General features: G+C 39.1%; 1 protein-coding gene across 4 annotated transcripts in view; it reads left to right on the plus strand.

Annotated features, from left to right (window-relative positions):
• The window catches only part of SBNO2 (strawberry notch homolog 2), a 172698-nt gene that overhangs the window by 122738 nt on the left and 29107 nt on the right, over positions 1 to 20853 (plus strand). For all 4 annotated transcript variants that reach the window (XM_073597129.1, XM_073597137.1, XM_073597147.1 and 1 more), the window contains 8 exons: positions 3755 to 3834; positions 8923 to 9117; positions 9324 to 9451; positions 9530 to 9661; positions 9758 to 9893; positions 10004 to 10116; positions 11306 to 11377; positions 13811 to 13919. In XM_073597129.1, the coding sequence (XP_073453230.1) occupies positions 3755 to 3834; positions 8923 to 9117; positions 9324 to 9451; positions 9530 to 9661; positions 9758 to 9893; positions 10004 to 10116; positions 11306 to 11377; positions 13811 to 13919 (965 nt within the window). The remainder of the gene's footprint in view (positions 1 to 3754; positions 3835 to 8922; positions 9118 to 9323; positions 9452 to 9529; positions 9662 to 9757; positions 9894 to 10003; positions 10117 to 11305; positions 11378 to 13810; positions 13920 to 20853) is intronic.

Raw genomic sequence — 20853 nt, forward strand, 5'->3', positions numbered from 1 at the left:
GGAATGTACTAAATTTTGCACACCTTCCTTCGCAACACAGATGTGTCCCTAAACATTATACAAATCCGATTCCGAAAAAGTTGTGTAATATCTACATGAAAAATAGAATGCAATGATTTGCAACCCTTATAAACCCATATTTTATTCACAATACAAAATAGAAAACATATCAAATGTTTAAACTAAGAAAATGTACCATTTTATTTAAAAAAAAAAAAAAAGTTAATTTTGAAATTGATGGCAGCAACATGTCTCATAAAAGTTGGGACAGGGTCATGTTTACCATGGTGTAGCATCCCCTCTTCTTTTAACAACACTCTGTAAACGTCTTGGAACTAAGAAGGCCAATTGTTGGAGTTTTTGAATGATGTCCCTTTCTTGCCTGTTATAGGACTCTAACTGCTTAACCTTCCTGGGTCTTTGTTGTATTTTTCGTTTTAAGATGCATCAAATATTTTCAATTGGTGCAGACAGTCCAGTTTAGCACCTGGACTCTACTGCAAAGCCATGCTCTTGTTGTAGATGCAGTATGCGGTTTAGCATTGTTCTGCTGAAATATGCAAGGCCTTCCCCAAAAAAGACATCACCTGGATGAAAACACATGCTCTAAAACCTGGATATATCTTTCAGCATTGATGCCTTTTTAGATGTGCAAGCTGCCCATTTGATTCACACTAATGCACCCCCTTGCCATCAGAGATGCAGGCTTTTGAACTGAGCACTGATAGCAAGCCAGAAGGTCCCTCTCCTCTTGGCCCAGAGGACATGGCGCCAATGGTTACCAAAAAGAATGTCAAATTTCAATTCATTTGACCACAGAACAGTTTTCCACTTTGCAACAGACCATTTTAAATGAGCTTTGGCCCAGAAATAGACAGCGGTGTTCAGATATGGCTTCTTCGCAGGATAGAGCTTTTGTAACCCCAACACTTCATATTCCTGATATGTGCCTGCTGTATCACTTGTATAAGAAAGTATACTGTTCTCTTTGGATTGCTTCCTTTATGTGAAATCTAGTTCCCTTGCTTTCTTATTAAATACTGATCACACTAAGCAGGAGAGCACAGGGTGGTCAGTTCTCTAGCTGTGCTGGGAACTCAAGCTGCTCTCCTCCAATGATCAGACTTGTCCTGACGTCAAAAAAACGTGAAAAAGGTATTCATAATGTTTTTTGTTTTTATATCTATACAAAAATGTCTTGCCTTTCATTTCTATTTTAAACGGAATGGGTTGTTTTACAAGGTGAACATAGCCAACTGTGTTCAGACAGTGATTTTTGGAAGCGTTCCTGAGCCCATGCAATGATGTCCGTCACAAAATCATGTCTGTTTTTGATGAGTGCCATCTGAGGGTCCGAAGATCACTGGCATCCAATGTCGCGTTTCTGCCTTGTCGCTTATGCACAGAGATTTCTCCAGATTCTCAGAATCTTTTGACGATATTATATACTGTAGATGATGCTATATTTAAAGTCTTTGCATTTTTGCGTTGAGAAACATTCTGAAATTGTTCCACAAATTTTAGACGCAGCTTTTCTCTGGTGAACCTCTGCTCGTCTTTACATCTGAGACACTCTGACTCGCTAAGATGCTTTTTTTTATACCCAATCATGTTACTGACCTGTTGCTAATTAACTTAGTTGCAAAATGTTCTTCCTCGTTAGAACCACTTTGCCAGATTTTTGTTGCCCTGTCCCAACTTTTTTTGAGACGTGTTGCTGCCATCAATTTCAAAATTACTTTATTTTTTCTTAAAATGGTCCATTTTCTCAGTTTAAACATTTGATATGTTTTCTATTTTCTGTTGTGAATAAAATGTGGGTTTATGAGGTTTGCAAATCATTGCATTCTTTTTTTTATGTAGATTTTACCTTTTTTGGAATTGGGGTTGTACTGTACAGGTTATTGTATTATAAAGAGCTACAGAGCGGGGAGAAGAACACTAATCACCTGTGAAATAAGTATGGGAATAAAAAAGTGTGGTTAATATCTTATTGTCTATACACCAGGTAGGCTAAATATGAAATAACGAAAACAATGTAGCGCATAATGAATATGTGTGAGATCAAAGTATAAAGAATAGCCCTCAATAGTGCTTCAATCCAACAAAGTATTGGTGTATAATCAACCAATTCTGTGATAAACATAAAGTCAATAAATAAATATATAAGTGAAGAGTGGAATGTCCCACTATGTATTGTGGATGTAATCCAGAAGGAGATGGTATTCAAACAGTTGACAGAAGGTTGGATCCGCAAAGGAAGAAACTCATCAACCAGATAAGGAAACCATAGGTAGTGTGTAGGAAACTCTTACCGGACCCTGTGGATTCCCTTGTCAGCGACAAGGAATCAGATGAGCAGTGTGCCACTCTGGGCGTGAAGAAAGATGTCACGACACTCGAAACCGTCCAGATTGAACTCCACGTGGATCTCCGGGGGCCGCCTCCTCGCAATGGAACAACCAGGGTACGGATCAGCAAGGCAACGACATCTCCAATAGGGCTGGAGTGGACACTTAATCTCATTCCGATATTATGTGTAAAGAAAAAATGTGCCTCCACATGCAGATAAAAATGGGGTATTTTTATTTCTAAAACACCTTATACAATAAAACGTGATCACAATAAAAAGGAAAGATGGGCAACATGGAGGATGGATAAATAGGTCCGACGCGTTTCGACCTAGGGGTCTTCTACTGGGGCATAAACCATCCACTCCAGGTTGCCTGTATTTATAAATAAAATATCTAGTGAAGACCAATTACAATGGGTGAAAATCGAACTATTTCATTTGTTGGATGTAGTCACCTGATTATACATGAGGTAGCATAACAAGGAAGTAGTTGTCTAATTGGACCTATATGGTCAGCTGGTCCCACATTAAATGACAGAAGTATATTTAAACCAATCGAAAAAGGCCTCGGGTTTAATAAATAAACCAAACAGCCAATGAAAGATTAGTTACAAAATAAGACATCCTGTTCCGAATCCCCATTGCTGACACTGGGATGTGACTCTGAACTGCAGAGGTGTCAAGCGCCAATCGGCACAGAAACACTGTATGACAGATGGATCAGGCGGCCAAGCGGAAGGGCAATCGAACGTCCCGCTCCGACGGCCGCCGATCCACGTGTCAAACAAAAGGAAATGACGTCAGGCTTAGAAACGCGCCCGGCGTCCATCTCACATCACGTGACCCACTACGGAAGCCTTGCAGGGCCATGGAGGGATAAGAACGCGCAATACGCAGAATACCTTGGAGTGGGTATTCTTTATCTGTTTGATGAGTTTCTTCCTTTGCGGATCCAACCTTCTGTCAACTGTTTGAATACCATCTCCTTCTGGATTACATCCACAATACATAGTGGGACATTCCACTCTTCACTTATATATTTATTTATTGACTTTGTTTATCACAGAATTGGTTGATTATACACCAATACTTTGTTGGATTGAAGCACTATTGAGGACTATTCTTTATACTTTGATCTCACACATATTCATTATGCGCTACATTGTTTTCATTATATATGTATTGTTTTTGTCACATTGTATGTAGCTGCTCCCCTCCCTTTTTTTTTTGTTCATTGTTTTAGCGCAGTGTTTTTTTTTTTCCCTACACCTCTTAAATATGAAATAACTACAAGTTATTATTGCCAAGAAAATTGTACATTGTAATACGGTGTCTCGAGTATATGGAGCTTTCTGTAGAAACCTTGGTAACTAAATATTTTTTATTTCCTTAACATTGCAGGGGTGTGTTTAGGTCTTTGATCATGAAACACTTTCCTTCAACTAAGAGGAAACGAGAGAAAGGCATGCTGAAAAGGAAAAGTGCGTAACAGGGTTTAAGTTTTTTTTTACCTTGATTGTCAATGAAAAATTGCTGTTTTTAAAGAGGAAGAACTTCATTACAAAAATAAAAAATTCAGTAGCTACAAGTACAAATTAGCTACAAAGCTACAAATTTTGTAGCTGCTGGCTGGTAACACACAGACACTTAACAAACCATGGATCCAGGTCTGTCTTCACCTGCGCTAATTCTTGTCCAGTCTTCGGGTCCCCAGAGCCATCATCTTGACTGTGTGGGAAGCCAGCTGTGACTTCCTGATGCTTCAAAGTGGTGGCTTCCCGCTGCTCTTTCTGAATGGTCCTGCAGTCTCCTGGAACAGGCCCCAGGATGTTGCAGGTTGGGAGGGGGTCGAAGTGGGAGGGGGTACCTGTCAAAAATAGGTACAGTGCCTTGAAAAAGTATTCACACCCCTTGCAATTTTCCACATTTTGTCATGTTACAACCAAAAACGTAAATGTATTTCATTGGGATTTTATGTGATAGACCAACACAAAGTGGCACAGAATTGTGAAGTGGAAGAAAAATGATCAATGGTTTTTAAACTTTTTACAAATATCTGAAAAGTGTGGAGTGCATTTGTATTCAGCCCCCTTTACTCTGATGGTAAACAGCAAAGTGCAGCGCTAAAGATATATATGTGACATAAAAAGAAATAAGGTCCCACCAAGTGACATAACATCAATCAGTAGATATAAATTAACAAGATCAGTCAATGATAAACAAAGAACTTAAATCACAAATGCATGTGAATTAAAAAAGGTATATGAAAAAGAGTCCACAAAAAAAATATATAATGAGTCCACAGAAAAATAAAAAGCACCCATCCAGGAAAGATGTGATAAAAAGTGCCAGTAGATAATCCACCAAGGAGTGTATGAGTAGAATCTGCTTACCGGACGGCGATGACTGCTATTACGGCAGTCTCGCCCAGCATAGGGATTATGGTCTCCCAAAACCAAGGGTACAAAGCGGGACCAGTAGCTTTAGCAATCGATCATAACCGGAAATAGAAAACAAAACACATCTATAGCGCAATAACGTATGATAAAAAGGTTTTAATAGAATAGAGGAATTGCACTTACAATTTAGCAGAAAATATGTAGCATAAGAGGTATTAGACACAGCGGCGGTGTCTCCGTGTACCGCGATTCACTTCCTGTACTGCAAGCCCGTCCGAGAACGTGATGACGTCACCATCGTAGGCTCCTCCCTACGCGTTTCGTCACGATAGGACGTCGTCTGGGCCAATCCCCAGACGACGTCCTATCGTGACGAAACGCGTAGGGATGAGCCTACGACGGTGACGTCATCACGTTCTCGGACGGGCTTGGAGTACAGGAAGTGAATCGCGGTACACGGAGACACCGCCGCTGTGTCTAATACCTCTTATGCTACATATTTTCTGCTAAATTGTAAGTGCAATTCCTCTATTCTATTAAAACCTTTTTATCATACGTTATTGCGCTATGGATGTGTTTTGTTTTCTATTTCCGGTTATGATCGATTGCTAAAGCTACTGGTCCCGCTTTGTACCCTTGGTTTTGGGAGACCATAATCCCTATGCTGGGCGAGACTGCCGTAATAGCAGTCATCGCCGTCCGGTAAGCAGATTCTACTCATACACTCCTTGGTGGATTATCTACTGGCACTTTTTATCACATCTTTCCTGGATGGGTGCTTTTTATTTTTCTGTGGACTCATTATATATTTTTTTTGTGGACTCTTTTTCATATACCTTTTTTAATTCACATGCATTTGTGATTTAAGTTCTTTGTTTATCATTGACTGATCTTGTTAATTTATATCTACTGATTGATGTTATGTCACTTGGTGGGACCTTATTTCTTTTTATGTCACATATACAGTGACTTGCAAAAGTATTCGGCCCCCTTGAACTTTTCAACCTTTTGCCACATTTCAGGCTTCAAACATAAAGATATAAAATTTTAATTTTTTCTGAAGAATCACCAACAAGTGGGACACAATTGTGAAGTGGAACGAAATCTATTGGATATTTTAAACTTTTTTAGCAATTAAAAAACTGAAAAGTGGTGCGTGCAAAATTATTCGGCCCCTTTACTTTCAGTGCAGCAAACTCACTCCAGAAGTTCAGCGAGGATCTCTGAATGATCCAATGTTGTCCTAAATGACTGATGGTGATAAATAGAATCCACCTGTGTGTAATCAAGTCTCTGTATAAATGCACCTGCTCTGTGATAGTCTCAGGGTTCTGTTGAAAGCGCAGAGAGCATCGTGAAGACCAAGGAACACACCAGGCAGGTCCGTAATACTGTTGTGGAGAAGTTTAAAGCCGGATTTGGATACAAAAAGATTTCCCAAGCTTTAAACATCCCAAGGAGCACTGTGCAAGCGATCATTTTGAAATGGAAGGAGTATCAGACCACTGCAAATCTACCAAGACCTGGCTGTCCCTCTAAACTTTCAGCTCAGACAAGGAGAAGACTGATCAGAGATGCAGCCAAGAGGCCCATGATCAATCTGGATGAACTGCAGAGAACTACAGCTGAGGTGGAAGAGTCTGTCCATAGGACAACAATCAGTCGTACACTGCACAAATCTGGCCTTTATTGAAGAGTGGCAAGAAGAAAGCCATTTCTCAAAGATATCCATAAAAAGTCTCGTCTAAAGTTTGCCACAAGCCACCTGGGAGACACACAAAACATGTGGAAGAAGGTGCTCTGGTCCGATGAAACCAAAATCGAACTTTTTGGCCACAATGCAAAACGATATGTTTGGCGTAAAAGCAACACAGCTCATCACACTCAACACACCATCCCCACTGTCAAACATGGTGGTGGCAGCATCATGGTTTGGGCCTGCTTTTCTTCAGCAGGGACAGGGAAGATGGTTAAAATTGAGGGGAAGATGGATGCAGCCAAATACAGGACCATTCTGGATGAAAACCTGTTGGAGTCTGCAAAAGACCTGAAACTGGGACGGAGATTTATCTTCCAACAAGACAATGATCCCAAACTTACAGCAAAATCTACAAAGGAACGGTTCACAAATAAACGTATCCAGGTGTTAGAATGGCCAAGTCAAAGTCCAGACCTGAATCCAATCGAGAATCTGTGGAAAGAGCTGAAAACTGCTGTTCACAAACGCTCTCCATCCAACCTCACTGAGCTTGAGCTGTTTTGCAAGGAAGAATGGGCAAGAATTTCAGTCTTTCGATGTGCAAAACTGATAGAGACATACCCCAAGCGACTTGCAGCTGTAATCGCAGCAAAAGGTGGCTCTACAAAGTATTAACGCAAGGGGGCTGAATAATTTTGCACGCCCCACTTTTCATTTTTTTATTAGTTAAAAAAGTTTCAAAAATCCAAAAGATTCCGTTCCACTTCACAATTGTGTCCCACTTGTTGGTGATTCTTCACAAAAAATAAACATTTTATATCTTTATGTTTGAAGCCTGAAATGTGGCAAAAGGTTGAAAAGTTCAAGGGGGCCGAATACTTTCGCAAGCCACTGTATATCTTTAGCGCTGCACTTTGCTGTTTACCATACTTTTAGGAGTCAGATACTGGACTTTTAAGGTGCTGGCAGCTTTTTTCTCCTACATTTGTTTTTTGTTTCTTTAGATCTGAGCGCAGCTTTGACTCTGTTTTGGGTTTTTATTTATTTTACATTCCCTTTACTCTGATACCCCTAACATCTAGTGGAACCAATTGCCTTCAGAAGTCACCTGATTAGTAAATAGAGTCCACCTTTGTGTAATTTAATCTCAGTATAAATACAGCTGTTCTGTGAAGCCCTCAGAGGTTTTGTTTGAGAACCTTAGTGAACAAACCGCATCATTAGGGCCAAGGAACACACCAGACAGGTCAGGGATAAAGTTGTAGAGAAGTTTAAAGCAGGGTTCGGTTATAAAAAAAAATATCCCAAGCTTTGAACATCTCACAAAGCACTGTTCAATCCATCCTACCAAGACATGGCCGCCCACCTAAACTGACAGGCTGGGCAAGGAGAGCATTAATCAGAGAAGCAGACGAGAGGACCATGGTAACTCTGGTGGAGTTGAAGAGATCCACAGCTCAGGTGGGAGAATCTGTCCACAGGACAATTATTAGTCATCAAATCTGGCCTTTATGGGAGAGTGACCAGAAGAAAGCCATTGATAAAAAATTTTTAAAAAAGCCCCAACAAGGCCCGTTTGCAGTTTGCGAGAAGTCTTGTATGGAACACAACAAACGTGGAAGAAGGTGCTCTGGTCACATGAGACAAAAAATTATATTTTTTGGCCTAAAAGCAAAACACTGTGTGTGTGGCGGAAAACTAACACTGCACATCACCCTGAACACACCTTCCCCATGCATCATGTTGTGGGGATGCTTTTATTCAGGAGGGACAGGAAAGCTGGTCAGAGTTGATGGGAAGATGGATAAAGCCAAATACAGGGCAATCTTAGAAGAAACCCTGTTAAAGTCTGTAATAGACTTGAGACTGGGGCGGAGGTTCACATTCCAGCAAAACGGCCACCCTAAACATACAGCCAGAGCTACAATGGAATGGTTTCAATCAAAGCATATTCATGTGTTAGAATGGCCCAGTCAGTCCAGACCTAAATCCAATTGAGTATCTGTTGCAAGACTTGAAAATTGCTGTTCACAGATGCTCTCCATCCAATTTGACAGAGCTTGAGCTATTTCGCACATAAGAATGGGCAATTCTGTAATTGCAGCGAAAGGTGGTTCTACAAAGCATTGACTCGGGTGCTAAATACAAATGCACGCCACACTTTTCACATGTTTATTTGTATAAAATTTGGAAAAACATTTATCATTTTATATGAATGCTTATTTAAGGCACTGTACCCTCTTTGCTAAAAAAAAAAAAAAAAAAAGTTTCCAATACAGGCGGCGGGGGGGGAGAGAGAATCAGCAAAACATTCTTTTGTAAGTGAAGTTTGCTTAAAATATTCTTCCCTCATTCTGTGTAGTATGGTCTAGCTTTATGTCTTTTGAGTTCTTACTTTGCTCTCTGTAAATAATATTGCATCAGCTTGTTTTTACCATGCCATGGTTTTTGCTATTTTTTCTTTTTTTAAGAACGAGGAAAACCACGCACTGGAAAGTTTTCACGCTGTGATCTTGCTGGATTATTACGCATCAGTGAGGAAAGCAGCTCGGATTCTGATGGCGTGCTGGACAGTGACTCTAATTCCTCCCCTGAGTCCCTACAGGATAATGATGACGTCATCTTTGTGGAACACACCTTAAATGGGCTAACAATACCTGATCGTGGTAAGCACGATGGGAATGCCATTATGGGCATTTTGCTTTTTCATTTTTTACAAATCAAATTGACTTAGGTCAGTAGTGTCCAACTTAAAATTGCCCAAGGTCACGCTTGTATCCAAAAGTCATATCCTACTCAAGATGTCATGGTGAAGGAGATTTAGATATACATATGTTAGTGACATCCTGTACTTTATTTTATCTTTTCGTAGGCCCAGAACAGGTGGAACAAATGAAGATGGATCTTTTGGCCAAGGTGGAAGAATTAGGCAAGGAGCTGCCTCTTAACACTTTGGACATGCTTATAGACCAGCTTGGAGGTCCAGACAAAGTGGCGGAGGTATGTTGATTATGTCTTCTCAAAACATGCCATAACCTTAATTTTTTAAAGAGTTATACAAGTGTCTCTGTTCCTTAGATGACTGGCAGGAAGGGTCGTGTGGTTCGTCGCAGTGATGGCTCGCTCGGGTTTGATTCTCGGGCTGAGCAGAATCTATCCATAGATAATGTCAATTTAAGGGAGAAGGAACGTTTTATGAATGGGAGCAAGGTAAGGCCACCTTTTTTTATTCTGCTCTCTTGATAATCTATAGTTTAATCTCTAATTTAGTGACGCTTTTGTTTTTTGAAATCGCTACACATGAAGCTGGTGGCAATTATTTCTGAAGCATCGAGTTCAGGTATTTCACTACAGGCTGACCGGCGGGTACCAAATCAACGCCGACGGGTACACATGACACTGGAACTGCCGTGGAGTGCTGATAGAGCTATACAACAGTTTGGTGCGTTATGTATGGTTTGAAATATGATGATTTAATATCTTTACTTTCAATCTGTGTCACTGTCTATAGTCTCCCTTGCTATAAGAAAACAATTTTACCATAATTTCTAGGTCGCACTCACCGCTCCAACCAGGTGTCTGCTCCTGAATACGTTTTCCTTATATCAGAACTTGCTGGAGAGAGGCGGTTTGCTTCTATTGTGGCCAAGAGACTGGAGAGCTTGGTAAGTACAGTATATATTTTGTAATGTATACTGTAATACAGTATATATATATTTTAGTATAAAAAAAAAAATCCTAATCGGACATGACACAGGCAACTTATTCATAGCCGATAGGTTATAGGCTCATACCTTCAGGTGATTGGACACTGGCAAGCTTTGGAGGAAACGCCCCCTGGGGTGTTAGACTCTGTGGGGGAGATTTACTAAAACTGGTTCACACAGAATCCAGGGCAGCTGTGAATAGTAACCAGTTAACTTCTAACTTCAGCTTGTTCGATTAAAGCGATTGTAAAGCTTAATTATTTTACATTATTGTTACTAAACTAATAAACATGTCTTACTTTTTCTGGCACCTCCCACCTGCTATGTTCCCCCATAGGAGGGGCTGGGGGGGAGCTACCATTAAAAGATTTTTTTACCTCAAAACAGATAATGCATTAAGGTAAAAAAATCGTTTACCTTTACAACCACTTTAAACTTTTACAATAAAACCTAGAAGCTGATTAGTTACTATGCACAGCTGCACCAGATTCTGTGTACGCCAGTTTTAGTAAATCTCCCCTGTCTGTGAATCCCCAGTTTTTTGCTAGTTTCTTGATGTGATGGACCTCTTCTCCTTCCCAGAGAAATCGGCTTCACTATTTTATTATTTTGTATTAATTTTAATCTTTTTATGCAGATGTGTAGATGCCCTGGAACACATCATGAGTCATGAACTAATATCCAGATTGCAGCAGCACTCTGAGCTTGGGTATTTAACCCCTGTTGTTTTTTGAGCCTTTTGGCACAGGTTTGCTTGCCTAGTTACCCATCTCTGTATTCATTGCTTGGCAACATCCATTGCAATTAAGATCAGAGAAATTTTGACTTGCCTATAAATTCAGTATTTTGGAGTACACTACAAGACACCCCTCCTAAACTATCCTTGTTAATCTGCATTGCAAAATTGAGCACTCATGAAATGGAGTAGGGTATAGGGGAGGCAGCCGGGGGTGGGGAAGGCTGTGGTATGTCCTCAAAAGCTTGCCAGTGTACAGTCACCTGAAGGTACAAGCCTATAACACATGAGGAATAAATAAGTGGACTGGACTGTATTGTACTGTACTTCAAGATATGGAATTTACAGGTAAGTCAAAATCCCTCTGACTCTGATCTGCTTCTCATTACTTCATGGGATCTGTTCAAACAGGGTGCACTTACTCATGGGGACCGGAGAGCCACAGAATCCAGAGATCTCAGCAAGTACAACTTTGAAAACAAGGTTAGTAGGACTGCTTTTCCTAATGGGTTGTTTGCTTAAAACTTAAGTTTAGTCAAAGTAAAAAATCAGCACAAGGAACATTAATTACAGCCAGTAGTGTGTGCCACTTCTGCTGCCGTCTCCGGTTAGCTGAGGGAGGTGTGACAGGCACTCATCAAGGGTTCCCGACTATACCTGCTCTTTCTGCCCAACATCTCCATTCATGGAAGCCTCTATTAACCCCAAAACACAGTCAATATAAAATCATTATCTTTTTATTCCAACATGCATAAAATCACATGGATAAAAGACATAAGCAAATGTATAGAAAACCTCCCTCAGAAACCACCCATAGAGTTAAACACCGTGTCAAAATAATGCAAAATTCAACCCTTGAAGCGACAGAATAATGATGGAACTGATAGAATTATGTAGCTAAATAAGGTGTCTTCCATGGGTAGGCAGTCTCTCTCTGTGTCAGTGCATTTCGTGGGAACACCCCTGCTTCTTCAGGAGGTGAGGGGAGCTAGAAGGGTAAAAACATAAAATTTCAAAGTACAAAATTATCAAGCACATGAGCTTACTTGATAACATAAATCAAAAATAAGCTCACCAAGCCGAAAAGTTTGTTTGATCAAGTTAAAAAAAAGATCTGATAAGGCTAATAAAGACCAGTATAATGGCTTTACTGTAGCTGACTTTTTAGGGCGCTTCGGGATCTTATGCAATTATTAGAGGAGAATGAATGTTGGGGTGACTCTGAGGTGGAGACATCTAGCTCTGTTTTTTTTGAGGGTGACAAGCTGTTCAACAAGCTACACCCAATATTAAGTTGAAGTTTTTTTTTCTTTCCAATCAAAATTTTATTGTAAATAAAGGCAATATACAGTTCAACATAACAGTAGACATGCAGTGAAAGAATTGTATATCAAAAATCCATATTGAGACAGAACATAAACCAGGATTAGAGGTCAGGAGCATACCGTACAGAAAAAACAGGATACCAGAATCAGACAAAGGGTGTGCTACTGATATGAAGATATCGAAGCTACGTGAAGGAATAGAATATGCCAGCTGTGTAATCTCTCATCTGGAGTCCTAAAAAAAAAGTAAGGGAGTAGGAGAAAGGGGTAATGGCATTTGGGAAGGGGGGAGGGGGTGGGGATAATGGGTACCATGTTTCTTGAAGGGGAAGGGCAAATAACATATAGCGGTGACGGGCATGACAAAAAAAAAAAAAAACATCAGATTATAATACTTCCACTAAGCCGATGCAGTCCTTTTAAGTATAAGTTCCTCCAGGAGATGGGTATCGTTATTCAAAAAAGGGGGGCAGGGGAGAAGAAAGAGGGCTTTTCTATGTCAAATGATTAAAGAGATTAAATGGCTTAAAGTCCACACATTGATTAGTTCTGACAATTTCACAGCTAATCTGCGTCATGCTCTTAGGTCCCTACTTGACCGTCAGGACGTAGTCTTCAAGCCATCTGACAAGGGGGGCAATTCGGTCCTCATGACCCCCAACCCCATCTTTCTAAGAGGCGATGTGCTTGAAGATTCCAAATAACACTTCTTGGTATAAATGCATTTCAGCCAATGTGATAGATAAATTTACCAGTGAGTTTAGAATGCTCCTAATGCAATCCTATGTACAAGCCCTTATTGATAAGGATACGTTTGGCTATTTGAATAAAAGTCATAAAAGTCTTACCTTCCTGCCGGGGCGCCCCATAGTGACAGGAATGGGTTTTCTGACAGAAAAAGCTAGTAAATATGTTGATTTCTTTCTAACCCCACAATGTCACCCAGCTCCCATTTTATTTCAAGGACACCATCGATCCTTACAAAACGATCGATGGTGTTCTGATTTCCCCCGATGCCCTGCTGATGGCTATTGATATAGAGACACTTTATTCCTGTATCCCCCATGGGCAGGGCATCAAGGTTGTTTCTGATTTTCTCCTTGAGCAGCATCAAGTTTCTTTTGCCTTTCAACAAGTTCATTCTCCAGCTCCTTGAATGTATCCTGACACATAATTACTTTGTATTTTTGGATAAGCATTATTTACAGAAGGGGTTTTCTATAGATTTGCTTAAGTCTTTTATACACGTGATTTTATACATGTAATAAAAATGTAATGGTTTTATATTGAGACTGCAGCAGAACAGAAGCACAAAGGGGACACATCTAATGACTGTAAGCTATGTCACTTATTGCTAAGCTTGGATCTAAATTTAGGAGTTGACTTTGTTAGGTCTTTAAAAAATTGAACAGATTTTATGGTCCAAACACAGCACAGGAATCTACAGAGAATGCTGTGCTGTAGCCAGTAATTTAAGTCTTCCTGTAGACATCATTCTATATGTAAAAACAAGTGTGATTTGGGGCATTGATTTTTTTTTCTATTGATTGTTTGAAAATTGTGTTGTTAATTGCTTTTCCTATCTGTGTAGTATGGGTCAAGATCACTGGAACAGATATTATCAGCTATCCTGAACCAGACACAAAGGGATGTGCCTCCTCCACAAGGGTACCCAGGAGGTCCTGCTGCTTTCTTCCAGGGTAATTTGCACTTAAACAAAATTCACTCTTTTTTTTTTTTTAAATCTGTTGGCTCCCCTCTCCATATTGTGATTATATAATACTCAAAAACCAGCACGTGTAGATATCTCAAAATAGCTAAGTTATAACTAGCTAGGGGAAGATATAGCTCTGTGTGTATATCTAACTTTATCTACAGCCTCTTAGTTAAAGCAGATATAAACCCAGTGAAGTGAACAGCCTCCGATGATACACAGGGATGAAACAAATCTCCCTATATAAGTTTTACATGTATATCTTCTGTCTTCACCTTGATATACTGTTTAGAAAGTGCATGTCCTGTTAGAATTTTCACTTCCTGATTCCCCTGTAGGAGGAGAGGACACTCCTCCTACAGGGAAAGTGAGATGCTGTGAAAAAGCTGATTGGAGGAAAGGCATACACCCCCTTCCCTACACATGCAGAGCTTGCCTGTGTGTAATTTAGCTGGCTGCTAATAATCTATTTATAGCAAACTCCTCCGACACACACGTCTATCTAACAGAGCAGGACAGAGCTACAAGACTAAGTGCTTTGAAGAGAGATAAGAAAACACTGCGGATATATATGCCCAGCTCAAATTTCATAAATCGGGTTTACAATAAGTTACCTAATCAGATTAGACCATTTAGGGCCACAGTATATTTAAAATTACCCTATATAAAAGAACAAAACCGTTGCTATTTCGATGTTGCGCCTTCAGTAGAATTTTAGACACATTTACTTCCAAGAGCATATGATTGGGAATGTATTTTATAAGCATGTTTCTTTCTCATCCATTGAAGGACACTGAACGTTTTTACTTTCTGCCACCTACAGGAGGACTGGACACTGGCAAACAAAAAAAAAATGTAGGCCAGCCTAAGACAACCCCTCCCACTATCAGTATGCCTCAGTTTTTTTTAGTTTCCTAGGAAGATGGGTGTCTTTTCTACAGCTCTGCCGTGTTAAAGTTCACTTTAAAAAAATAATAATAATGCACTTTTTTTTTTTTTCTGCAAGGGGTGCCATGAAGAACTCCTACAGACTGTCATTGTAAGCTTTCTGCCTGTACATGTATGGACAGGCGGTTTCACAAAGACAGAAAGAATCATTGGACTACCAGAGCGCTCAACAGCACCCTGGTAGTTCATTGAGAACTACAAGCCAGCAGAAGCAAAGGCTGTCAGTACTTGTAGTTCATTCATTCACAGAACTCTTTTTTTTGGAGTCCTAAGGGACACAGGTCTCCACTCCTCTGTATTTACGATCGTGCTCTCATTATTGCTTTGCTACAAAACTATTGCATGCTGATAGTTGTGTTAATTCTAGGCTGGCCTAAGGCTGTAGGCAGCAGTTTAACTAGATGATTAGGGACTTCTTGTGTTCCTCAGTAGATTCCAAGATAAGGATTTTACAGTGAGCACGACATTTTTATTATGTGTGCCATCTGCATTTTGACCCATACTGTGGGCAGACTCTAAACTTTGATTTCAAATACAAATATAAAATGCACACAAACATGCAAACTTATTAGTCTGAATGCATTTACATGCGTTCTAAAAAAAAAAAAAAATCATACTCTGTCTTTCAAGACATTTTCTAACACCATTAGATTACCATTTGAGTAGTTAAACTGCATGCAGACTCTGCTATGCTTCCTGTAAGCTGTAATGGCTGGTAACATTGGAATATACAGTATAACACACACATCTTTTTACTAAATGCAAATCCAAAACAAAATACAGGCAGTCGCCGGGTTACAAACAAGATAGGGTCTGTAGGTTTGTTCTTAAGCTGAATTTGTTTGTAAGTCGGAACGGTACATTTTTAACGTGTAGCTCCAGGCAAAAAAAAAGCTTTTTGGATAGGGGAGGATTAACACCCCTGTAACATTTGTTTTGCTGTCTGTGCCCCTGTTCAGAAGATTTTACCTCACTTTCTTTCCCAATGACATTTGGATTTTGAAAATTCTGGGTTGTTGTGGAAACAAGGATTGGTGATAAAGCATTAGTGGAGCATCAGTTTTCCCATAATAACTCTTACAGGAGTGAATTTCCCTTCCTAGGGGTAGATTTCCTCTCCCTTCCTGTTGTCTTCCTCCGTTTGTAAGTCAGATGTTTGTAACTAGGAGACTGCCTGTATTTCAGTTGTTGTAGAGATAAGCAAACTTTTGATACATTTGGTGCCTTTAAACAAAAGTAAAATTGATCTCAGGCCTATTGGTTTCTTATAACGGCTTGGTAAATATTTTTTTCTACCAGAACACGGCAGTATTTTTATGGTGTATAATTTCCATTTTGAATTTAAAGCAGTATATCAATGGGTACAGGATATCATTCACACAGTATTGTTTCAAATAATTACAACTATGACGTACGGTGTGCCAACTTTAGTTCACATTTACAACACCAACATATTAGTTAATTTAATGCAAATCCGAACCAACTTAAAATTAACATTTTAGTGTTGCTACTAGTTGTAGTCAAATCTTGGCTGTCTTGCATATTTTCTGGGAATCCATTCAGTCCTGGATCAGTCAACACAGTACACATTTTTTTTGAAATAACATCCTTTTTGTAGCTGGAAGCTGTTCATAATTTTTTTTAAGCTCCGCTGAAACCAATGGAAAATAGAACAGTAGTGATATACAGAATAGGTAATTCATTGCAACCAGTCAGCTTTCGGTTTCCGGTAGCCAGGTGGACTCACCCCCGTAGCCAGTTTTCAATCCATGTATTCACCCTATGGTCCATGCCGACAGACCTTAGTTTGTACAGCAAACGTATATGGGGAACTGTATCGAATGCCTTTGCAAAATCCAGATACACCACGTCTACAGGCCTTCCTTTATCTAGATGGCAGCTCACCTCCTCATAGAAGGTTAATAGATTAGTTTGGCAAGAATGATTTTTCATGAATCCATGTGGATTACTGCTAATAATACAGTTTTTATTACTAAAGTCTTTTGTATATAGTCCCTTATCATCCCCTCCAAACTATTGATGTTAGGCTAACTGGTCTGTAGTTCCCAGGGATGTATCTCAGCCCTTTTTTAAATATTGGTACAATATTGGCTTTTTTTCAATCAGCTGGTACCATTCCAGTCAGTAGACTGTTCGTAAAAATTGGGAACAATGGTCCGGCAATCACTTGATTGAGTTAATTAAGGACCCTTGGGTGTAAGCCATCTGGTCCCATTGACTTATTAATGTTAAGTTTTTCAAGTCTGTTTCAAATTATAACCTCCGTTAGCCAGGAGGGTGCTTTCTGTGACGTGTCATGAGGATAAACATTGCAGTCTTGGTAACTGAATCCCCCTGTTTCCCTCGTGAAGACAAAGGAGAAGAATAAATTCAAAATCTTTGCCATCTCTCCATCTTTTGTAACCAGATTCCCTTCATCATTCTTTATAGGGCCAGAATGTTCTGACCTCCCTTTCTTACTATTTATGTACTTAAAGAAGTTCTTTTTTTTTTTTTTTTTTTTTTTTTTACTCTTCTCTGCTATGTGCCTTTCGTGTTCTATCTTAGCCACCCAGATTGCACTCTTACATTTCTTATTGCATTCTTTGTAAAGTTTGAATGCTGATGATGACCCCTTAGCCTTGTATTGTTTGAACAAACTCAAATATTCCGCGCTTAGAACAATATTTAAAGAGAACTGCAGCCCCCCCAAAAAAATGGAAAAACACCGAGGTGAAATCCAAAAAGACTAAAAAACTCTCGTGGGGAATGTGGCGCTGTTCAAAAGTGAATGAAATTAAAATAGTACTCCAGAAAAATTGTTACAGTATGTGAGAAGTACTGTAAAAAAATGTGTAAATAGTAAACAAACAGTATGTCATGTGTAAATGCCACATGTGTAAAACATCACGTAATATTATAAAGTCAGGTGCAAATAAAGCTGGAGTATAAATAGTCCTAAAAGAAATACATGCACCCAAAAATGAACATAACAAATATATAAATATGTGCGTAATATTAGTGCTGATTTAAAAAATCCCAAAAAAACGCATAAGGTATACCCAAAAAATGCACAATTAGAATCAATGGTGTAATAAATAATTGACGTGATAGTGCACCAAAATTATCAAAAATAAGTGTCCAAACAAAAATAAAGTTCTATATATGTAAAAAAGAAAAAATCTGTGAGAAGTGTCTTTGCTTCCAAAGGATCCCGTGTGAATTGTTGTGGTTGTTATGTGATCTCCTCCTCTGGAACCCCCAATTGTGTCCCCACTCACCGAAAAGCCCAACCCCTGCATGGGTAATGAGCATATGAATGTAAATCCACTGGCGGAAATCGATCGGTGTCCCCCTCTGTGATTCCACGATCTCCTTCCTGGTTGGGTTACCGCCAGTCCTTTAAAAAAGTCCACCAGAGCGTATCCATATGTATGGAGAAGAGAGGAGCCTCATAGTGTAAATCCAAAAATGTATTATTTAGCCAGTCAGCTTACATTAAAATAAAATGAAATAGGTAAAACGAATGGTATCTGACTGAGAAGTGACACTGCTCCACCGGCTAGTGAAGAGCCAATAGCCGAGACAGTAGCGAGGCAGCGGTGTGCGTTCCACAGCCGGAGGCGCCTCAGATGACGTCTTGATGATGAAACGCGTAAGGCGTGGTCACGTTGGTACGCATAGGTCGCTGTAAGCTGTTGTTCGTTTACTTCCGGTTTCCGGCAGTCCGGCTGTGGAACGCACGCCGCTGCCTCGCTACTGTCTCGGCTATTGGCTCTTCACTAGCCGGTGGAGCAGTGTCACTTCTCAGTCAGATACCATTCGTTTGACCTATTTCATTTTATTTTGTTTTAATGTAAGCTGACTGGCTAAATAATAAATTTTTGGATTTACACTATGAGGCTCCTCTCTTCTCCATACATATGGATACGCTCTGGTGGACTTTTTTAAAGGACTAGCGATAACCCAACCAGGAAGGAGATCGTGGAATCACAGAGGGGGACACCGATTGATTTCTGCCAGTGGATTTACATTCATTTGCTCATTACCCCTGCAGGGGTTGGGCTTTTTGGTGAGTGGGGACACAATTGGGGGTTCCAGAGGAGGAGATCACATAACAACCACAACAATTCACACAGGATCCTTTGGAAGCAAAGACACTTCTCACAGATTTTTTCTTTTTTCTTTTTTACATATATAGAACTTTATTTTTGTTTGGACACTTATATCATTTGGATCTTATTTTTGATAATTTTGGTGCACTATCACGTCAATTATTTATTACACCATTGATTCTAATTGTGCATTTTTTGGGTATACCTTATGCGTTTTTTTGGGATTTTTTAAATCAGCACTAATATTACGCACATATTTATATATTTGTTATGTTCATTTTTGGGTGCATGTATTTCTTTTAGAACTATTTATACTCCAGCTTTATTTGCACTTCACTTTATAATATTACGTGATGTTTTACATATGTGGCATTTACACATGACATACTGTTTGTTTACTATTTACACATTTTTTTTACAGTACTTCTCACATATTGTAACAATTTTTCTGGGGTACTATTTTAATTTCATTCACTTTTGAACAGCGCCACATTCCCCACAAGAGTTTTTTGTATTGTTTGAATCCTTTGCTTTTATATGCATTTTTACATTGGAGTTAAGCCACCCAGGACTTTTGTTAGATCTTTTAAATGTATTTCCCATTAGGATACACTGGCCAATACCTTTATTTAATATGCTTATAAAACACTCCCATTTTTCCTCCGTGTTCTTTGTTCCTAATATTTTATCCCATTTAATATCTTCTGGCAAGGAGCGTAGTTTAGAAAAGTTGGCTTTTTTGAAATTTAGTGTCTTTGTATTACCCTTGTGTTTCCTATTTGTGTGATTTATGCTGAAACAAATTGACCTGTGATCTCTGCTTCCAAAATTGCCCCATATTTCCACTTCCGAGATCATGTCTGTATTGTTTGTAATCAGTAGGTCTAGTAACTGTCAGTTGTTTATATTTATATTTATGGAATTATGCAAAAATCTATGGTTTAGGAGATTTTTAGATCTTTCCACAAATAAAATTAATTAATTCAAGTTCGTTTAGCTATGCTAGTTTGAAGACAACAGTGAATACAGCGATATGATAAAATTTATATATTTATTAACTAAAAATTCAGTGTAAAATAATATCAACTATAATTGGTGATAATACAAAAAGAATCTACCTTCAATTATATGGGTAATACAAATGATGAGAAATTTTACCACAAGCTCTTGTTACAAACACTTCATGACAGCTTAGTAAATAGCATTCCATGGCTTTACAGACTATGTAAAAACAAACTAGGTGTTGAATTTAACACATGTGATTTCTTCTCAAAGCAAAGACCTTCAAGCTTAAACCTCATTTACAGTATATTCTAAGACTTTGAAGGCAGTTTTGTTGAGATAGAACAAGATATGTATCTCTTTGTTAAAAGGGAGTAGAACTCATACTGCAGTTAGAATTCAACTCACTCCAAAACTGACACTACCAACATTGATTAGTTTAGTTAAGCATATGCTCAAACAATTTCAGTTACCCAAAGGGTAAAAATATAAATTAATGCATTACCAGAGATTTAAGAAATCTGTTGTTTTGAGAAGTATCAGCTGGGTATCCCAAAGGACTTCTCCAACTCTCTCCTACATTGTTCCATACTCTTTTCTCCTGCTTATCTCTCTGTCTCCAGATCCCCCCTCGACTATGTGTCCCCCAGTCTTTATCCCCCCCAGAAATAGATGTGGAAATGCCTTTTATGTCGTAAGTGACATCAAAAACATGTCATTTCCTGGACAGACCTGTAGGGAAATTATAGTGTCCTTACACATAGTTTTCAGTAGAGGCAATATAGGATTAGAAATTGAGAATGTTAAAATGTTATTTTATATGTCAAATTCAATTTATGAATGACCCTTGACTTA

The sequence above is a fragment of the Aquarana catesbeiana genome, linkage group LG01 (genome assembly GCF_042186555.1).
Source record: "Aquarana catesbeiana isolate 2022-GZ linkage group LG01, ASM4218655v1, whole genome shotgun sequence".
Taxonomy (NCBI): domain Eukaryota; kingdom Metazoa; phylum Chordata; class Amphibia; order Anura; family Ranidae; genus Aquarana; species Aquarana catesbeiana.